The 18185-nt window shown below is 52.8% G+C and overlaps 1 protein-coding gene across 4 annotated transcripts; it reads left to right on the top strand.

Moving 5' to 3' along the window:
* Positions 1–752: 752 nt before the first annotated feature.
* On the top strand, positions 753–11975 carry LOC100539712 (protein transport protein Sec16B). 4 transcript variants are annotated; one of them, XM_003208520.4, is made up of 26 exons: positions 753–897; positions 1260–1506; positions 1704–1810; positions 2121–2226; positions 2339–2429; positions 2586–2715; positions 2920–3071; positions 3497–3558; positions 4622–4757; positions 5267–5491; positions 5788–5885; positions 6469–6550; positions 6627–6744; positions 6881–6992; positions 7222–7327; positions 7562–7702; positions 9169–9282; positions 9445–9514; positions 10180–10380; positions 10619–10677; positions 10791–10910; positions 11104–11202; positions 11372–11450; positions 11530–11573; positions 11674–11730; positions 11831–11975. In XM_003208520.4, the coding sequence occupies exons 1-26, from the start codon at positions 768–770 to the stop codon at positions 11894–11896; spliced, it is 2952 nt and encodes a 983-aa protein (XP_003208568.3). In that variant the 5' UTR covers positions 753–767; the 3' UTR covers positions 11897–11975. The 4 variants fall into 4 exon arrangements, with proteins under 4 accessions (XP_003208568.3, XP_010714104.3, XP_010714103.3 ...); XM_010715802.3 differs by having other exon boundaries at positions 789–897; positions 10502–10677; positions 10794–10910; XM_010715801.3 differs by having other exon boundaries at positions 789–897; positions 10502–10677.
* Positions 11976–18185: the final 6210 nt, after the last annotated feature.

Genomic DNA, 18185 nt, shown 5'->3' with positions numbered 1-18185 from the left:
ACAAAGCATTGCTGGCAGCAGCCTGAGAAACCCACCGATGAGCTGAGCATCTCCATGCAGCTGTGAAACCAGTAGGAAAGACTTAATCCCATCCTGTCCCAGCATCTTGTTGATGCAAGGATTGTGCTTCCCTGCTTGGTGTTCCTCTGGGGCTGGCAGTGTGGCTGAGATGCTATTTTTCAGTTGAAACCTTAAATTCTGTGGAGAGTGAGTGCTTATTTCTTGGGGTCTCTGGGGAAAACTTCTTATTGTCCCAGCAGGGTAGGAATGTCATGTTATGAAAACTCTATCATGTGCAGTTTAAATGGGGTTTTCCTGGAGGTGTGGGTGGGATTGCTGTGCATTCTGCTCTTCTCCCAGGGCCACCCTGTGATTTTGGAGGGGAAAAACATTTTGCATTTTGCTTTCACTGTGGTTTTATTCTGATGCAATTTGCCTTCGTCCCCTCCATTCTCACTGTTCTGGGGGGGGATCACGAGGAAGAAGTTGTGGTTGCCTATAGAGTAAAGTTGTTGCTGCAGAGTAAGGACTTAAGGCATCACTGGGGTGAGCCTGCAGCCTGCCCATGCTGTGTCCCATGCAGATGATATTTTCTTGAGTTAACTGACTAGCTTCAATGGGCTTTATTTGTTATTTCTTCAGACGAATGGGAGCAGTGTTAGGATGGGAAGAGGAGGACGTGTGGATCATGGCTTAGAAAAAACCAACAGCCCAAAGAGGAAAAACATCTTTGGCTTTTTTTTTCTTTTTTTTAGTTTCAGAGGCTCATGTCGGGCTCTATCTCAGGTGGAAGAGCCTTGGCTGGTCCCCGGGCTGGGCTGGGAACTGCTGCCCTTTGTCCTCTGCAGTGGCAGTGGACTTTGGCAGTGGCGCCGGGGAGAGGAAGTGGGGCAGCAGGTGTGTGTGCGGCTGGTGGGGGTGGTGGGGACCCCATTCTATAGGGGATCCAGGGGACCTGCACTGGGGTGGGAGGACTTGCTGGGTCCATCCAGAATAGTCCCCAAATGCATTAAATTCTGAGTGCGAGGGGGTGATGTGCAATTCAGTGATGGCTCGTTGCATCCTGGTGTTTTAAGAAAGCTTCAGGTGGAACCAAAAGGGAAAATACATGTTTTACCCCTGCTTCTGCTGTAGGCGTTTTGGGAACAAAGGATGGCAACAGGGTTGGGAGGTGGGAGGAAGGTGGCAATGGGCTTCAGAGGAGGCTTTGGTGTGGGTGGAGAGCTGAAACCTACGGGGATGGGTCTCGCTGCCTGCAGGCCATTGGAGCCCTTGGATCTGCTGCATGGAGCCCTGGGCCCCACCGCAGCCACCTCCAATGTGGCACAGCAGAGCTGCTGGGAGTGAGCGGGCAGAAGGCCGCCACGGGACCCCACTGCCCTGGAAGCCCATCCTCCCCGGCCCTCTGCCTCGTCCTGGCTCCTGGGACCCTGGCAGGGATCTGCACCGGCCGGCATCCCGGGCTGAGAGCTATGAGAGCGGCCATGCCTTCCGGGCCTACTCCAGGTAGGAGCCGAGGGGCTGCTAACACAGAGCCCCCTGCCTCAGGAATGAGTGTTCTGCGAGCTCCAGAGCTCAGTGGGGAGGCTGCTTTGGTCTCCATCACCTCCTGCCCTGGAGATCCCATCTGTGGGTCTGTCCCTGGTGTAGTCCTGGCTCTGGCGGGATGTCCTCTCTCAGCTCCATGCGTTACGCTGTTTCAGGCAAGGATATGAAGATCCCCACTGGCAATACTCAGCTGCTGCCTACAGGGACAACCACGCTTACCAAAGCCACCAGTGGCAGCCCACAGCCTGGCAGGGTGACAGAGGTACTTCTGGGTCCAGGGATGGACCACCTGTGGTGATGCTTTCCCCATGATGGGAATGTTCTCCAGGCCTTTCTTCTGTCTATGCTTCTGGGCAGTGCTGCCCTGGGCTTGCATTTGGGAGCTGGATGCACCCAGGTAGTGTTTAATCCTGATCTGCATGGCTAAAAATCAGCATCAACCCAGGGTGCAGGCTAATCGTGGGGATGCTGATGGAGCCGTGTTTTGTGCCTGACTCACTGCTTTGCTTTTCTAACTCTGCAATTGCTCACTGCTCTGGAGAGGCAATGTAAAATCTCGTTTCCCTCTCCAGATGTGACACAGGTTAAGCCTCACAGCAAGAGTACCGCTTATAGGGACCAGCACTACTACAGGGGCTACCACCCCAACCTGGCTGCCAGCCCCTCAGGGCAGGATAGGTAAGGAGGTACCTGGGCTGCACTTCCAACTGATGCCATCACCTGCTGCAAAACCAGTGGGTTTGGGGCCAATCCCCACATCTCCAGCTTCCAGATCATCTCCTTTCCACAGGTCCCAGACCTATGATACATATAAGGAGGGCTCCAGGCATTCGTGGGCTGGAGTCAGCAATCTGGGGGAGGCCACTGGCCAGCCTCAAGAGGTAACCCCAAGGCAAGCAGGGATGGAGGAAGGCTTGGGGCTCTCACAGGGATTTTGGGAGCCATTTCCATGCCCCCCCTTCAGCTGGGAGAGAGTGAGGAAAGGTAAATGAGTTTTAAGGATTTATTCTCTTTTTCCTTGCCATGCCACGGGCCAGCCCAGCCTGCTCCAGCAGTACCGTGAGTCAGGACTCAGCTCTAGTGGCTACGAGCTCAGCCAATACATTCGTGATGGAGCTGAACCCAACGACACTGCGTTTGCGGGGGGCTGGAGCCCTGTGCAAAGAGGTGAGGGCAGGTGGGGGTTTTGGTGAAGCTCTGGCAAGGGGGGAGCAAGTAAATAAATAGCAGATCTCCCAATATCAACTGTCTCATAGCTTGAACCTTGGCTGGAGGAGGTCCAGCAAAGGGCAGCTGTGGGGTGTGTGCATGGTTTGGTGACTTTGCCATGGTGGATGCAAGGAGCTGCCACCTATTTGTCTTCTGCTTTAGGAGGGCCCTTGGAGTCAGCTGTGGTGGCACCCCACAAGTACCTGCAGCCACATGTGCCAGTCTGCTTGGGAGCTGGAGGGCAACTGGTGCTGGTGTGTCCCCACCGCCCCACTGAGGGGCAGCTCCCCCTGGTTGAGCTGCACAGCCTAGAGGTAAGTCCTGGTTCCCCAGACAGCCTGTAGTTCCCTCCCTAGAGCTGCTTCTTCCACCCCATTGGGGTCAAATACCATTCCTTGCCTAAGCGGACCCCTCAGCCACCTTCCTGTCCCCACTGCCATCTTGCCTCCAGCTCTCATGGTCTCTCAGGCCTCGTTCTGCCAGCCATATCCATTCCCTGAGCCCACCACAGCCTCCCTTCCTTGCCTTGCAGATGCCATCTCAGAAGTCTGGTCCTTAGCACTGGATTCTATGTGATGGTTTAGGGTCTGTGCTGTGGGGGGTTAACCTTAGAATGGCATGGAGATTAAGTTCACCAACACAGTTAAACCCTTGGCCAAGACACTAAACTTTCATCTAGTCCAGTGGGTGCTATCCTCATTGCTGGGGTCCAGCTGCTGAATTTGCTCTCGATTTTCAGGTAATCCTTCAAGGCACAAAAGATCAGGAGGAGCTTCAGGCCTTCCCAGGGCCCCTGGCCAGGTATGGACATGGTGGGTTGCAGACCTGTGTCCTGTGCTGGCACAGCTGGCACCTCTCCTTCAGCAGGAGATGAACCTGAGGCAGGCATCGCTGTCTCTGTGGCTTTGGGAGGTGATGTGTACAAGGGCCATGTCTGGGTTCAGATAGAGAACCCATCCCCTCTCTGTGGTTTTGATTGGTTTGTGTTGTGGGAATTGGCTTTTTTGGATATCCAAAGGGTGTGGGTTTGGTGTGGTTTCTATCTCTGACCTTATTTTGTGTTCATGCCCTGGCAAATTGATGGGACATTTCCTTGGCCCTCTAAAATCATGAGATATGCTGTGGTTCCCTAAGTTTTTGCCCTCTGAGGCTGCTGAGCATCTTGGTGCAGAGTGAGCCCAGGGATCAATCATAGCATGTTGAATCAGGCTGGCTCTCTGTCATCCCCATTACACCAGAGTGCAGAAGGAAAAGCATTTACTGAGCAAAAGGGCTGGTGAGACCTGGAGGTCCCTCTCCTGCCTGATATTCCTGTGTCTCTCAGCCTCTTTTGCTGTCCAATTGCCTAGTTTTTTTTTTTTATTGTAAGATGGTGTAGTGCTCCTTGGTTTGCACATTGCTTGAAGTTTTCTGCCTCTGTTTCAGACCTAGAGGGTTTATATGGTCACAGGTGTCTTTTTCCCTGTGCCATGCCAATTAATCAAGTAAAAGATACTGCCTATGTGTGTACCTCTCACAGCCTTGGATGTCTGTGGCTGTAATGGCACTGCACTTAACCAAAATGGAGGTTCTCTGCAGGTGAATTGATGAGCAAGTTAGTAGGAGGGAAGAGAGGCTGCGAGATGGTCTCAGAATCTCTGAAGCCTGCAAAGTCCTTATAATGACCAATTTTCTTAAGCATCTTTGAGCTTAGTGTGGCTGATGCAGCACGTAATCATTGACTACTTAGGATCTTCTCTCTTCTGTCTTTCACTTCTTTGAATCTTTGTCATCCTTGTCAGTGAACTCGAGATGCTTTGGCTCTTAATTTGTCCTAGATTGCTCTCCCTTAGGTTCCTTTGGATGCCTTTCTTTGCTGCCGTAGGGAAGATCTGCACAAGGTAGATGTGATGACATTTTGCCAGCAAAAGATAGCCTCAAGCTGTGATCTCTCAACACAGAGAGGCAGAGATTCAGCTCTTCTCTGGAAACTCCTGGTCCTCCTCTGCCGACAGAATGGGGTAAGTGCCCACAAGAGGGGCTGACCCTTTTGATCTTTGTGCTGAGGCATGTTAATATGCTCCTCACATCTTTCTTGATCAAGCTGCTCTTTGGTGGGGTGCTATACCTTGAAGTCATCCCATTCCCACAGTACCATCAATCACTTTGGTTCTGCCTGGGTATTTGGAGCAAACCTCTGCTCCTGGATTGCTTTTCATCCTTGTGAAGTACCAACATCACAATGCAACAACAGCTCTGAGAGAGACTCATGCTGTCTTTATTGAGGAGACAGCACTTATACTTACAAGCAGACTAATCCCTTAATCCAATGAATTCTACCCAATCCAATCTATGGCTGCTCCTTGGGAGCAGGTGAACAAGATCATCAGAACAAGTTGAGCTGGCTACTTTGCCCCCCAGAAATGCATGCTAGTGGCCAAGGCTGGTCTTGCTGGGAGCAGTGTGAGGGCTGGAAGTGCCAGGAGGAGGCAGCCTCCATCGGCCTTTCTCCTCCCCTTGCTTTCCACAGTCCATGGTGGGCTCGGATGTGGCGGAGCTGCTGATGCAGGACCGCAGGCAGCAGGAGAGGTACAAGAGGCAGGAGCCGGCGTTGGGCCCCGTCAGCCTGGCAGATGAGGAGTGGCGGCAACTCGGGACACTGGACCTCATCACAGGGGAAGTCCCTCCTGTGGTGGAGACACAGGCACAGATAGTGGAGAAGTTCACCAAGCTCCTCTACTATGGCAGAAAGAAAGTAAGCGTGGTTTGGGAAATAGTGCTGATTATTTTTGTTGGCTCCATTGGCCTCCTTAAAGGGAAGGGTGGTCTAGAAGTGCCTTGTGCTTGTGGCGTCTATCCTTCAAGTTGCACTTGTACAACATTTATCACTGTGGAAGGTAGAAAGCTAAAGAGGCCTTAGTGAATATACTTTGTGACTGTGCATATAATACTGCATAAATCCAATGGGATTTGGGGCTCTTCTCCAAAATGAGGAGGAGGGCAAGGAGCTGAAGTGTGTGCAGACCCCTTAGCCCTCTGTCTTGACTGCAGGATGCACTGGTTTGGGCCATGAGAAACCAGCTGTGGGGCCATGCTCTCTTCCTGTCCAGCAAGATGGACCCTCGGACCTACAGTTGGGTGCTTACTGGGTAAGTTGGGGAGGTTAAAGCACAGTGCTCTATTGACTGGCTTTGCTGAGCACAGATGACCTTGGGTGCTCCTAGCACCTACCGAAAAAGCCCTGGTTTCACCTGGACCTTTTCAGAGGAGTCAGAGGGGACGAGGAGCATCGTTGAGTTCTTCAGGCTTCCTGATGGATGGGAAGAATTAAACCAAGGGTTGGGAGGCAGAAGGAAAGCTGTTTCTCAGAGTCATGGGATGGTTTTGTTGAGTCCTTGGTTTTGCCCTTAGCTGCAGATTGGAAAGGGTGGGTGGTGAGAGCTGTCTTTACCAGGATCCAACCCAGTCTGAGTCATTCATTCCACTCATACGAGTGTTTTCTGGCAGAATTAATGTACTTAGTCTGGATTGAATTGATCCCTTCAGGGAGAGTTAAGCAAAAATTTTCTCCTGCGTAACTCAAATCCATTTAAGGAGGTTTTATCCAGCATTGTCCTTGAGACTCTGCTGGAGGCAACACAGATCCCCAGCCTGATGGGGCCTGCTCTCCTTTTTGCCTTCCCTTCCCCAGCTAAGTACAGCTCCCTAGGATGTGCTTTCCTGCCTCCACAGGTTCACCAGCACGCTGGCCACCAACGACCCTCTGCAGACCTTCTTCCAGCTCATGTCAGGAAGGATCCCGCAGGCAGCACAGGTCTGTGAGCAGCAGGCTGGCCCTATTGCCCATCTCACCCACCACCCCACCTCACCTTCGCTTCCCTCTCCTCCAGAGCTGCGGGGATGCCAAATGGGGAGACTGGAGGCCCCACCTGGCCGTGCTGCTGTCCAACAAGGTGGGAGACCTGGAGCTGAACCACCGGGCCATCGTCACCATGGGAGATGCCTTGGGTGAGCTGAAGCTACTTGAGAAAGAGAATGGAGTGGTTGGGTTGGAGTTTGCCTGTGAGTTTGGAGGCCTTCATAGCGATGCTGAGCACATGTTGCTGTCCCTCAGGGCTAAGTTCTGTGTTTTCCTCCCACCCAGCTGGCAAGGGAGCAGTGGAGGCAGCTCACTTCTGCTACCTGATGGCAGATATTCCATTTGGTTACTTTGGGGTGAAGGCAGACCGCATGGCTCTGCTGGGCAGCAGCCACCGGTGAGTCAGTCCAGCCCTCCAGGGCTACATCTCCACCTCTTCCCCATTCCTATGATCTCTTCTGCAAAATAACAAGGAAAAAAAAAATCTTTGGGGGGTTTTACTGCCCTTAATGGCAGCTGTGCTCTTCCAGCTGTGGTCTGGTACTGTGGCATGGCTATGGCCCCATGCTTTGGGCATGTAAAGCCTTGCTACTGTGCCCTGAACATCTCTCTCCTCTGCCCTGCAGCCAGGCATTCACCCATTTTGCCACCACCGAGGCCATCCAGCGCATGGAAATCTTTGAGTACTGCCAGCAGCTGCGGCGCCCCACATCCTTCCTGCTCCCATTCCAGGTATTGGGTTCAAGTAAGAACAGCTGCTGCTCAAAATGGACTGAAGACACCCCAAAAGCCCCGATGGAGCTGAGACAGTGATTTCTCTCTGAAGTTTGGCTCCTTATTGGGTTTGGGGGACACCGGGAGGACTGTGCTGGCCAAGGGCTGCTCCAAGGCAGGGAACAGGGTTTTGGGATCTGGGTTGAGTGGAACATCTCCTTGCTCCCATCCCATGGCCACTGCTCTCCCAAGGTGTACAAACTCCTCTACGCCTCCCGCCTGGCTGACCATGGGTTGCCGGCTCAAGCGCTGCTCTACTGCGAGCAGATCGCCAGTGTGCTCCTCCAGCAGGACCCAAACTGCCACCCTGTCCTGGCCCAGCAACTGACCAAGGTGAGTTTTGTGCCTCTGTCATATGGATCCTGCATGGGGATGTTGCTGGGGGCCTGCTGGTTTGGGGATTTCACGTGGATGCCTATACTCATCAACGTGTTTTGTGCCAGATAGGGTAGGAGCTGTTTGGAGATGAAGGACTTTGGGGTTTGGATATCCCCAAGTCACCTCCCCCAGGTGCTTGTTGTCCCCACGCTTGTGCATCCAAATGTCCCATGTCCCACAGGCTGCACACCTCCCCCCATGACAACACCTTTGTGTGGGCAGCTGGATGCTGCTATGCTGCAGGAGCTGCCCCCAGCCCCAAAACTTGGTGCTGCACACTGCAGCCCCCCTGCTGCATCACAGAAACCTATTTACTGCCTAACAGCCTCTCAGATCTGCTGTTCTGCTGGGGATAATGCTCCTCCTGGGAGAAAACACTTTCATCTGAAAAACCAGTGCATTCATACACACTCTTGTCTTTGATGTTTTAGACTGTGTTACAAATTATGATACACATTAGTGTTTGATTAAGACTTCCCCTCTTTTGAAGCCGGGGACGATATACAACCAGGTGCTGGTTCATTAATATTGGATCAAAGTGCACATTAGCTTTTGGATTAAACATTCCCCCCGTTTAGGAGTAATCATGCTTATAATTTCCTCTTTCCTGCCATTGATTTGGGATGAGTGCACGTTTGCACAAAGCTGGGACACACAGGGGTCCGGCTGTGCTGGGCAGCTCTGGCCGGTCCTGTCCCCAGCATGTCTCTCATCTGGCTGTCATCAGTGAATCTCAGCATCGTTTGAGCTGGAAGAGTCCCTTAAAGGCCATCTGGTCCCAGTCCCTGCACTGAACAGGGACACCCACAGCTCCATCAGTGCTCAGAGCCCCATCCAGCCTGACCTTGGCTGTCTGCAGCGATGGGGCACCACCACCTCTCTGGGCAACCCGTGCCAATGCCCTACCAGGGTGTGGATACAGACCTGTCTCTTGCTGGAGAAGTGAAATGTGCAGCAGTACTGCAGTGAGGGACACGGGGGAGACAGCGGAGCGTGGAAAAAATGCAGAGCGCAACATGACAGCAGGATGCTGTCTGTGGTGGGGGATGAGGGGAGGAAAAAAAGGTGATGTTATCATGTTATTCTGGGCTGTGAGAGCACAAATGGCATGTGTGAGACAAGGAGGTGATAATCCCCCATACTTGAGGGTCTCAGCTGGGGCACTGTGCCCTGTTTGGGATGCGCAGCACAGGGCAGTGCCAGAATGGTGCAGAAGAGAAGTGCTCAGTGATAAGAGGTGAAGGGAAAAACGATGGCAGGGTTGTTTTCTGCAAGCAAGATAAGGTGGAGAGGAAAAGGGTGCAGGGGGCTGTGATAAAGGTCTGTGGGAAAAGTGTGCGGGAGGCTGGTTTTAGGGAGCAAGGATCGAGAGGCTTAATTTGTAGTGAGGTCAGGAACAGCTCTGTGTTCCTGCACCACAGCTGGCTGAGCGATTGAAGCTCTGTGACCCACTGCTGCTGGAGATGCCTGAGCAGGACCCGGCGCTGGAGCCCGAGTGGCTGCTGCAGCTCCGTACCCACTGCCAACACTGTGAGGTGAGGAGCAGCTTTGGGCGTGCTTTGCCTTCTGCTTTCCCCTCCTGCCCTGGGGTGAAAAGCTGTGGTGGTGGTGTGGTTCTTGTGCTGCAGTGTCCTTTGCTCTTTGCCCCATGCCACATATTTTCCTGTCCCCTTTCTTTGCTCTCTGGCTCCCTGCAGGTGCAGGATGACCTCACTCCAGAGGTGGCACCAACCCAGCCAGAGCCCTGGGATATTGCAGCCAACCCAGGTAAGGGAACAAAGGCCCAGAGGGCCCCTGCCTAGCGGCTAATTCCTTGAGCTCCAGGTTACCCCATGGGTGCTGTGTGCCCATCCACACAGCCCCATAGAGAGGCTATAGCCACCTCCATCCATGCAGTGCTTATGTGCACCTGGCTGCCTGGTTGGGTCTGGTTTCCTGGACATGCCAGCACTGATGGGTGGAGGACTGATGCAGATAGGATAAAAATGACAAATCTCTCTGAGCCGTTTCTTCCTATCAGCTTTCCTCACTGCTGCCAAATTCTCTTTTGAGGAGCTCTGCCTGGCAGTAAAAAGGATCATCAATCCTGATTGCCTCCTGCTGCTATTGGGGCTGAGGCTACGATCATCCCTGTCTGGAAAAAAAAAAAACATTGCAGGTGGTTTGGGATGGCTCCTTCAAGCCATGGTCTCAGCAGTGCACCTGCTTTCCTTGCACCTGGGGCCACCCTGCATTGGGTCAGGGTCCTGCCTGGTGGTACCTGTGGGCAGTGGGACAGGAGATGCCCTATGAACAGCGCATTCCATGTTGTCCTTGGGGTCCCTGTTCACCCTGGCAGCTCATGCTGATGTGTAATGGAGAAGGAAAAAACCCTCTGCACCAGCTCTGATGGACTTGCAAATGGTGCTGTGAGCTTCAGGTGTCTTTTCTAGGCAGAGAGATGGACCATGAGCAGCTTCAGAGTGATGGCCCCCAGCACGAGCAGTGGTATCAGCCTCCTGTGCCACTGCAGGGACCTGATCCTCACCAGGATGCATCCATCCAGCCTCTGGAGGTTGCAGTGTTGGGCATGGGGCTGACCTCCCAGGAAGAGCTTTGCCCTGATCCCTCTCTGCAGGCAGTGCCAACAGCAGGTGGGTGCCCAAGTGCTTCTCCCCGTGCTGTAGCAGTCATGAATGGTGTCTCTTGGGAAGCATGGTGAATGCTACCGCTGCCACACCAGCACCTTGTTTCCCTGGATCATGCTTCACCCAGATTCAAGTCACAATCACCTTGTCCAAAGCAGCAAAGGACTAAAACCACCTCTAGTGGAAATGGGGCAGGAGCAAACTGGGCTCAACCCTGGCTGTGCCTTCTGCATCTCTCATCTAGGCGATGCTGAGGAGCTCCAGGATGCCCATAGGGTGCAGCAGCCGATGCTGGCAGAGCCGGTGAGTTGGGGCCATCGCACCATGATGCTTGGGGTTGGGATGTGGGATTTGCATGGTAGGTCATGCTTGTTGATCCACAAGTGCCATATTCTAGCCTTGGTCTCCAATGCCAGCAGGAATTAAGCACAAGAGCTCGCTCGGCCTCAGAGAGCTCCACAGCATCCCTGGAGGAAGGCAGCCAGAGATCCTCAGACAGCACTGCTGAGGAGCTGGAGGGGACACCGGAGGACAAAGTGAGTGGGTTGCAGGCAGATGACATGTGGCTGTCTCTTGCCTGGCCGCCCTCTCCCAGCCGTACCTTGGGCAGGATGGCATTGACAGCCACATAGGGACATCTGCCTGTGTGGGTGTCCATGATGTGAGGGGAGCTTATGATGGCATCCTCACCCTCTCTCTGCTTTGACCACGGAAACTTGTCCTTGCCAGAGCTCTGGATTCCGATGGTTTGGCTGGTTTCGGTCCAAGCCCCAGAAGGAAACCTCTCCCAAAGCCACAACCTCAGGCTCTCCCACGCCAGGACTGCAGGTAGGCGGGACACCCAGGGTGCAGCACAGGGATGCTGGCACGTTGCTCCCTTCATCCCTCCTCTCCATCCTCTTACCCTGGAGGTGAATCCTTTACTGATAGTAACTGTAAATAAATAGAGTGCCTATGCTGTGTGAGGTGTGCTCTAACCAGGTCAATGCATTTTCAGGATCGAAGGTCCCCATCCCCACCCGGTGCTGTCCCTTCTGCTCAGCCCCCAGCATCCCCATCTCCTCACAGAAGCCCTGGTAAGTGCTCCTATTGGGAAGCCTCTCCTTTCTATTTGGAGCGGAACGACAGGAGGGTGAAATATCTTTGTTGCTGCAGTGTCGATCGACATGAAGGGCCAGTGGGATGCAGATGGCCATGAGGTGAGGAGAGCTGTGGCTGTGCCCGTGCTGGGATGCTCTGCTTGGGGCGGCTGCGGAGCTGCAGTCGACTCTAAGGTTCTTCTCCCTTCTCCCATTGCAGCCCAGCTCCCAGCAGCCAGGGATGGTCCCGCTTTTCAACCCTGCACAGGTTTCCCAGGTGAGGTGGGGAGCACCGTGCCTTGGGGCTGCCCATTACATTGGAGAAGGGGTGACGATTGGTGTATAAGCCACTCTGAACCACTCTCTGTGCTTCCCAGCTCGCTGCTGCCCGGCCCACCCAACCCAGGCTGCTCTCACAGCGCCGCTACCCCAACCCACTGTGAGTGGGGGTCGGTGTGTATGTGTGTGTGTAATGCTCAGAGAAAACAACAGTGCTTTGTGGAATGCTTTCATCCAAAATGGTGTTTGCCTTTGTTTTTTTTTTGTTTGTTTAGGTTTTTAAAAAAAACGGTGGAGGGGGGGAGGAGGCAGAGGTTGGGCTGTGTGGTAGTGACAAACAGCGAAATGTGATAGGACAAGGGGAAATGGCTTCCAAGTGGAAGATAGGGGATTTAGGCTGGATAGATTGGAGAGAGGCCAAAAGGTCAGCAAGACACAAACTGCCCCGAGAGGAGGTGGTGCCTCATCCCTGCAGACATGGAGGTAATGCTGGGCGGGCTGTGAGCACTGACGGCTGTCCCTGCTCAGTGCAGGGGGTGGGACAGCTCCCACGGTCCCTTCCACCCTCAAGCACGAAAAGGTTGTCCGGCGGAGAGTAGTCTGAATTAGGTTGTGCGGCACTGCCCCACCTCACCCATTGGACTCAGTACGCCGGCCGTGAGTCTGTCTCAAAGCACCGCGGGGCCACGAGCATCCGCCCCGGCTCAGATTAAATCCGCAGCCGCTCGGGCTTCTCCTGCCCAGGCCGGCCCGCGCGACGCCCCCCCTTGCTGGTGGCTCACCCACCCACGCGGGCGGGGCTCTGCTGGAGCCGCGTCAGGCCCTTCCCTCAGACCTTCCCCGAGGCGGAGAGCGCGGGTGACGGGCACCCAGTGCGTGGCCTCGACGGTGAGCTTCCTCCGGACGCTGCCTTGTACTCCGTTAGAATATATATAGAACTCTAATTCTCGAACGCTTTTAAAGTATGGCGAGCTACCCGGCATGCTCTGCGGAATATGGTAATGAAGGTGGCCCCGCCCCTTCTGTGGGGAGCCGCTATGTACGGAGCGGTTAGGAGGGTGTCCTGCGTTAGGATGGGCCCCGGGCTGCCCGAGCGGGGGGGGGAAAGAGGGAGGAGGTGTGAATGGGTCTGGTGCTGCTGGAAGCCCAGCCTCAGCTTGCAGCAGCGCGTGGAAGCCCCAGGATGGGTAACTGGCTAACAGAGCTCATTGCTAATTAGTGAGGGTGCGTACTCTCTTCCCCTGTCGATCGGAATCGGGCTGCTTGTGGGGCAGCCTGTGGGCATTAACTGAATCTGGAGCCAACCGTGCCATGAACAGCGATGCATTTAGGAGTTAAATACCTGATGAGATGCTTTGATGCACCACTCAAGGGGGTACCACTGCACTCAGCTCGTTCTTCCAGCATCTTTCTCCCAGCTGCACTCAGTGCGTGTGTCCCACCGGGCTCAGCAGGGCTGTGATTTTTTGGAACTGTTATTTATTAGATGAAGTGCTGGGTGATGACCTTGTCTCTGTTCCTCCAGCTCCCGGTGCTACCTGCCATGCAGCAGGTTGTCTGAGGTCACTTACTGATCTGCTGGACGAAGGAAGCTTTCATTGCTCGCTCGAGTGTCACTAGGACATGAATATTAACAAAGCTCAGGTGTCCCGTGGTGCTGGCTGTCACTGTGGGGCCACCCAGGGCTCGTTTGGAACTGCTTTGCTCTGCAGGGAACTCTGTGACAGAGCTGTAATCAAGTGTTTGTGACCTCTGCTTCAAAGCACTGCTCAGGACTTTGGAGCATGGGGATGTTTGTGATGCTGCTGGTTGATCAGGTGATACACGTTGCTGTTAATGGAACAGTACCTTGGAATCATGGAATATTCCAATTTGGAAGGGACTCATAAGGATCACAGTGTCCAATTTTGGCTCTCCTGGAGCCCTGGGCTGGGAGCAGCAGTGGGGGGACAGGCACAACACACCGGCTATAACAGTGCCTCCTGCACCTGTGATGCTGAGGGACCTGTGCTGCTATTGGAGATCCTAACTACTGAATACATCATCCCAAGGTTGTGAATTACTGTTGAAGAGATGAAAAAAGCAAAACAAAAACAAAAGTTAGAAGCCTCTGACAGCACAGGGTAAAAGCATCACCTTTCTTGATGTGTCTGTCATGAGCGGAGATCGTATCTGCTGGTGAGATGAAGAGAAGTTGTGTGCTGGCTGGTGTTAATTACAAAGAGAAAAACACATGAAAATCAAGTGAAATTGAATCCCACTGCATCTGCTATTCCCAGAGTGGAAGGCCTCAGTGCATCTCGTTAATTTAAAACCCCTGATGGTGAGAGCTCGGCTTCCAACAGGAGATTGATGTGACATTGAGACCAGGGAGAGGATTAGCTGCCCGCCTGTGAACTTGTCCAAAGGAGTTTAACATGTAAATGTTCCAGCAGCGTGGCTCCCAGTCAGAAGGCATGCCCGTTAATTAAGGCCCCCGGGACTGCATGGTTGCAATGAGGGAGGGATGAGCTCTGTGCATGCAGAAAGGCCTGCTGCTGTTTTCTCTATGGTAGAGCCCTTCCGACTGAGAGCTTTGCATGGGTGGGTGAGCTCTGCTGGTCACTGGAATGATCTGCTGTAGGGCAAGGTGAGCACTGTGGGTGTTGGGTTGGGACTGCACCCAACAGTCATGAAAGAGAGATTGGGAATCCTCCTCTATCCTTAGCATCGTGTCTCTACTTCTTACCTGCCTGCTCTCAAGCCCTGCTTAAAACAAACAGACCTTCAGGTACTTCGTGGGAGGAGAGGCTCCAAGAGGAGAGTTTGCATCCTGCTGCGGTGCCTTGCAGTTTCCTCATGAGGATGAACCAGATTAGGACGCAGCAGCCTGGAAAAGATGGAGTGGTGAGAGACCTACAGTTCTAAGCAGTGCTGAGGAGGTGATTAGGTGTTGTTTCCTGCAGTGCGAGGAGCTGGGGCTGCCTGCTGAAAGCTTCAGTCTCCATGCGGCTTTGGAGCAATGCAGGTTTGAACTGAACTGCATTACAGAGCTGTGTGTGTTTGGGGGAAGTAACTCAGCTGTGGCAGCTTGTTGTCCTGGGATGTGAGAAGACCAGAAATATAATGAGTCTTTAAAAGGGAATTTGATGATGTCATGGCAGGTAACTCTTGTCAGGGGACCTGAATACGGCTCCAAGGGGCTGGGTGACCCAGTGCTCAGCAGAAAGACCCTCTTTTTGGGAGCCTGTGATCCAAACAGCCCTCTCAGCTCAAGCTGAAGAAGTGTTCCTTGGTGCAGACGCTTACGTTTCTTCTTGTACCCACGCCTGCCTTGCAGAAGTTGCAGCTGCGTGTGGGTTGCTTGGTGACAGTTCTTCTGGGCAGGGCAGGGAATTAAACAGTAAGTAGGATTAATAAAAACGTATCAAAATATGTAAACATATGCATCAAGTCTCTTTGAAAATGAAGGAGCAGTTAATAAGTATTTGCAATCAACGTTCCTACGTGGAAGCCTTCTCTGAAAGCAGCTCTGAGACTGCTCAAACAACCCATCTCTTTCCATCATTTTAACAGACTGTTTTCTCAAGGCAGATGAAATGATTTGCCTGAAGAGCTGTCTCCCCTCCTCCCCACCTATGACAGGCTGTATCAGACAGGTGTCTGGCTCCTTGCTGTGTCCTGAGATGGCTCCTGGGCCTGGTGGTACCTGGGTTCATAGTTACAGCATTGTTTGAGTTGGAAGTGACCTTAAAGGCCATCTGGTCCCACTCCCTGCATTGAACAGGGAAACTCGTAGCTCCATCAGAGCTCAGAGCCCATCCAGCCTGACCCTGATGTCTGCAGGGATGGGGCACTACCATGTCTCTGTGCCAGTGTCTCACCGTCCCAGGTTCCTGCTCTGCTGGGCAGCCATAGGTCACAGTGAGTAGCTGGATCATGCCTTCTATTTATTTCCATGGAAACTACAATAGATGAGAAGAGCACAACAACACGTAATGGGATACTGGTGGAAAGTTTCAACCTCTACTGCTGTAACACTACGATCTGCCTCTGACATTGGGGGCTGGCATAATAAAATAGAAGGCATCACTTTTGGAGCAGCCATTGTACAAGCTTGTTCTTTTCTGGGTTGTGGGTCCTGAAGCACTGCATCCAGGACATCTGGGCACCATCTAGTTATGGATGACTCTTGGCTAAGCTAGAATGGCAGGTGATGGATGAGCGAACAGCTCTGTTTCTGGGGCTTACGCCTCCATAATTCCTGCAGGGATTTCAGTGCTCGGGTGGTGTTGCTACTTTGCCTTTCCCCAAAGCTACAGGAGCTGGGAACCACACAGCTTATGGTGCTTCCCTGGTCTCTGCAGTTGTCCCCCGCCCCTCTCTCTGAGGATGTGTTTGAGTTCAGCTTTGTGGGATAACGGATGGGACTGTCAGGCCTGTTGTCCCAACAACCCAAGAAGATAAATTGTCCAGTGTGTGCAGCAACCTTTGCCGGTTCTGCGCCCCAGAAGGAAGCAGCCCCATGACAGATGGGCTGACGAGCAGCACTGACACAACTGGGGCAGCGTGGATGTCAGAGGGTGAGAACCACATCTCTCTCCTTTCCACTTGGCACCCCAGCTCCTCTGGGCCAGACAGCAGTTGCTTATCACCACTTCCCTTGGTTATTGATGGAAGCTGGCAGCACAAGAGCCCTGTCTATGAGAAAGACACTAGTCATGGTCCTAACGTTGCTCTGCAGAGCTGCCATCTGTCCTCTGGATGCTGGTAATGGATCTGAACGCATCAGTGCTGAGTTAAGTTTCTGGCTAGATTTGACTCTGCTCCTCTATCTACTTTTCCAGAAGGGGAGATCCTAGACTGGCTCTTCAGGATCTGGATCCTGGGCTGTCCCTTCATCTTCTGTCCTGCTGAGGAGCAAGTAATGCTGGGGTGGATGGTTACAAGTTTTGGCACGTGCTGCCCAGAAAGGTGGAGGGGTCACCATCCCTGGAGGTGTTGAAGAACCATGGAATGTGGCACTAAGGGATGTGGTCAGTGGTGGAGATGGACTGGGGTTGGGCTTGGTGATCTGAGAGATCTTTTCCAATAGTCCGATGATTCTAAGATGCCTCACCTAGAGCGGTTTGGAGAGACTGTGCAAATAACAGCACAACTTTCTCCTTTTGTCAATATGTGAGGAAAGTTTGGCAAGGCCACAGCAAGGTGATTCTTGTGAGCATCCTGGAGCTGTGAGCTATGAGCCAGCCTCACTATGAAAGTCCATTAGCCACGAGCAAAACTGCTCCTGGGCTCAGCATTCAGCACCTGTTATGGGCTGAATTAGTCCTTAATTTCTATCCCTGACAGTTAAAATGACTCAGACATTTCTTCCCAAGACTGGGTATTGCTTCTGACTGCATCCCTTGCAGCCATGGCTCTACTGACAATTAAATTGTTCTCAGAAATCCAGCGACCATCGTGTCTGCAGGTCAAGGTAGGCTGCTGCTCTCACATGAGCCTTGCTATGTGGCCAGAAGAGGGGCTCTGCTGTAGAAAGCAAATGCCGAGATGCATTTGAGGACTCAATGGCTGCAGGTTTAACAAGATCAATACCACCTCTGCAAAAGATTACATGGTATACTAGGCAGCAAATAGACCACTTCTGCTGGATTTGGAAGCCATTTATAGAGTCTATTAGGGATGGTAAGGTAGAAGGGACGTATCCGGAGTGAATTGCACAGATGCAGTAACTCACTCTCACGTTAAGGGTTTTGCAGTCTATTAAATAATGGAACTAAAGGCAAAATAAATGAGATTTCTTTTTCTGTAAGAAGTTTTAACACCAGCAGCAATGATGGGGCCAGGCTGTTGCACTCTTCTGGCTCCCACTGCTCACATTAGGAGGGCTAAACCTAATGCAAATTTGGTGCTTTGGCACTGGCTGAAGACTGAAGCTTCACCCTCACAGAAAGAATCATAGCATCACAGAATGGCTGCCTTGGAAGGGACCTCAAAGACCATCCAGCTCCAATTCCCTGCTCCAGGCTGGTTACCAACCACTAAATCAGGCACCAGATCAGGCTGCCCATGCATGCTACATGGCCAGTGCTCGTGTTTGCCCATGGTGAGCAGGCAGGAGCTGGGAACTGCTTTTGAGAGCAGGTTCTCTGAGCTCAGGCTGCTCCGTTGGGCTCGTTTGAGCTGCCCTTGTGCCTTCGCCACCTCCTGCGGTGTGCCCTCTGAATAATTAGCTCTAATAATGCATGAGCAATAGCCTGCATGGTCACCGTGCCCACATGGCAGGGTGCTCTGCTTCTGTCATTCCTCCCATTCTCTGTCCAGTCTGATTTGAAATATCCTGCAGGATGAATTATGGTGCTCTGAGAGAATCTGCAAAATAGGATCACAGGCCAATTGAATCCATCTGCGAAGTATAGGAGCACAATATATCACCCTACAGATGGATTATATATATATTTTTTCCCACTC

This window comes from Meleagris gallopavo, chromosome 10 (genome assembly GCF_000146605.3).
Source record: "Meleagris gallopavo isolate NT-WF06-2002-E0010 breed Aviagen turkey brand Nicholas breeding stock chromosome 10, Turkey_5.1, whole genome shotgun sequence".
Classification (NCBI taxonomy): Eukaryota; Metazoa; Chordata; class Aves; order Galliformes; family Phasianidae; genus Meleagris; species Meleagris gallopavo.
This window is presented reverse-complemented; position numbering and strand designations above follow the sequence as displayed.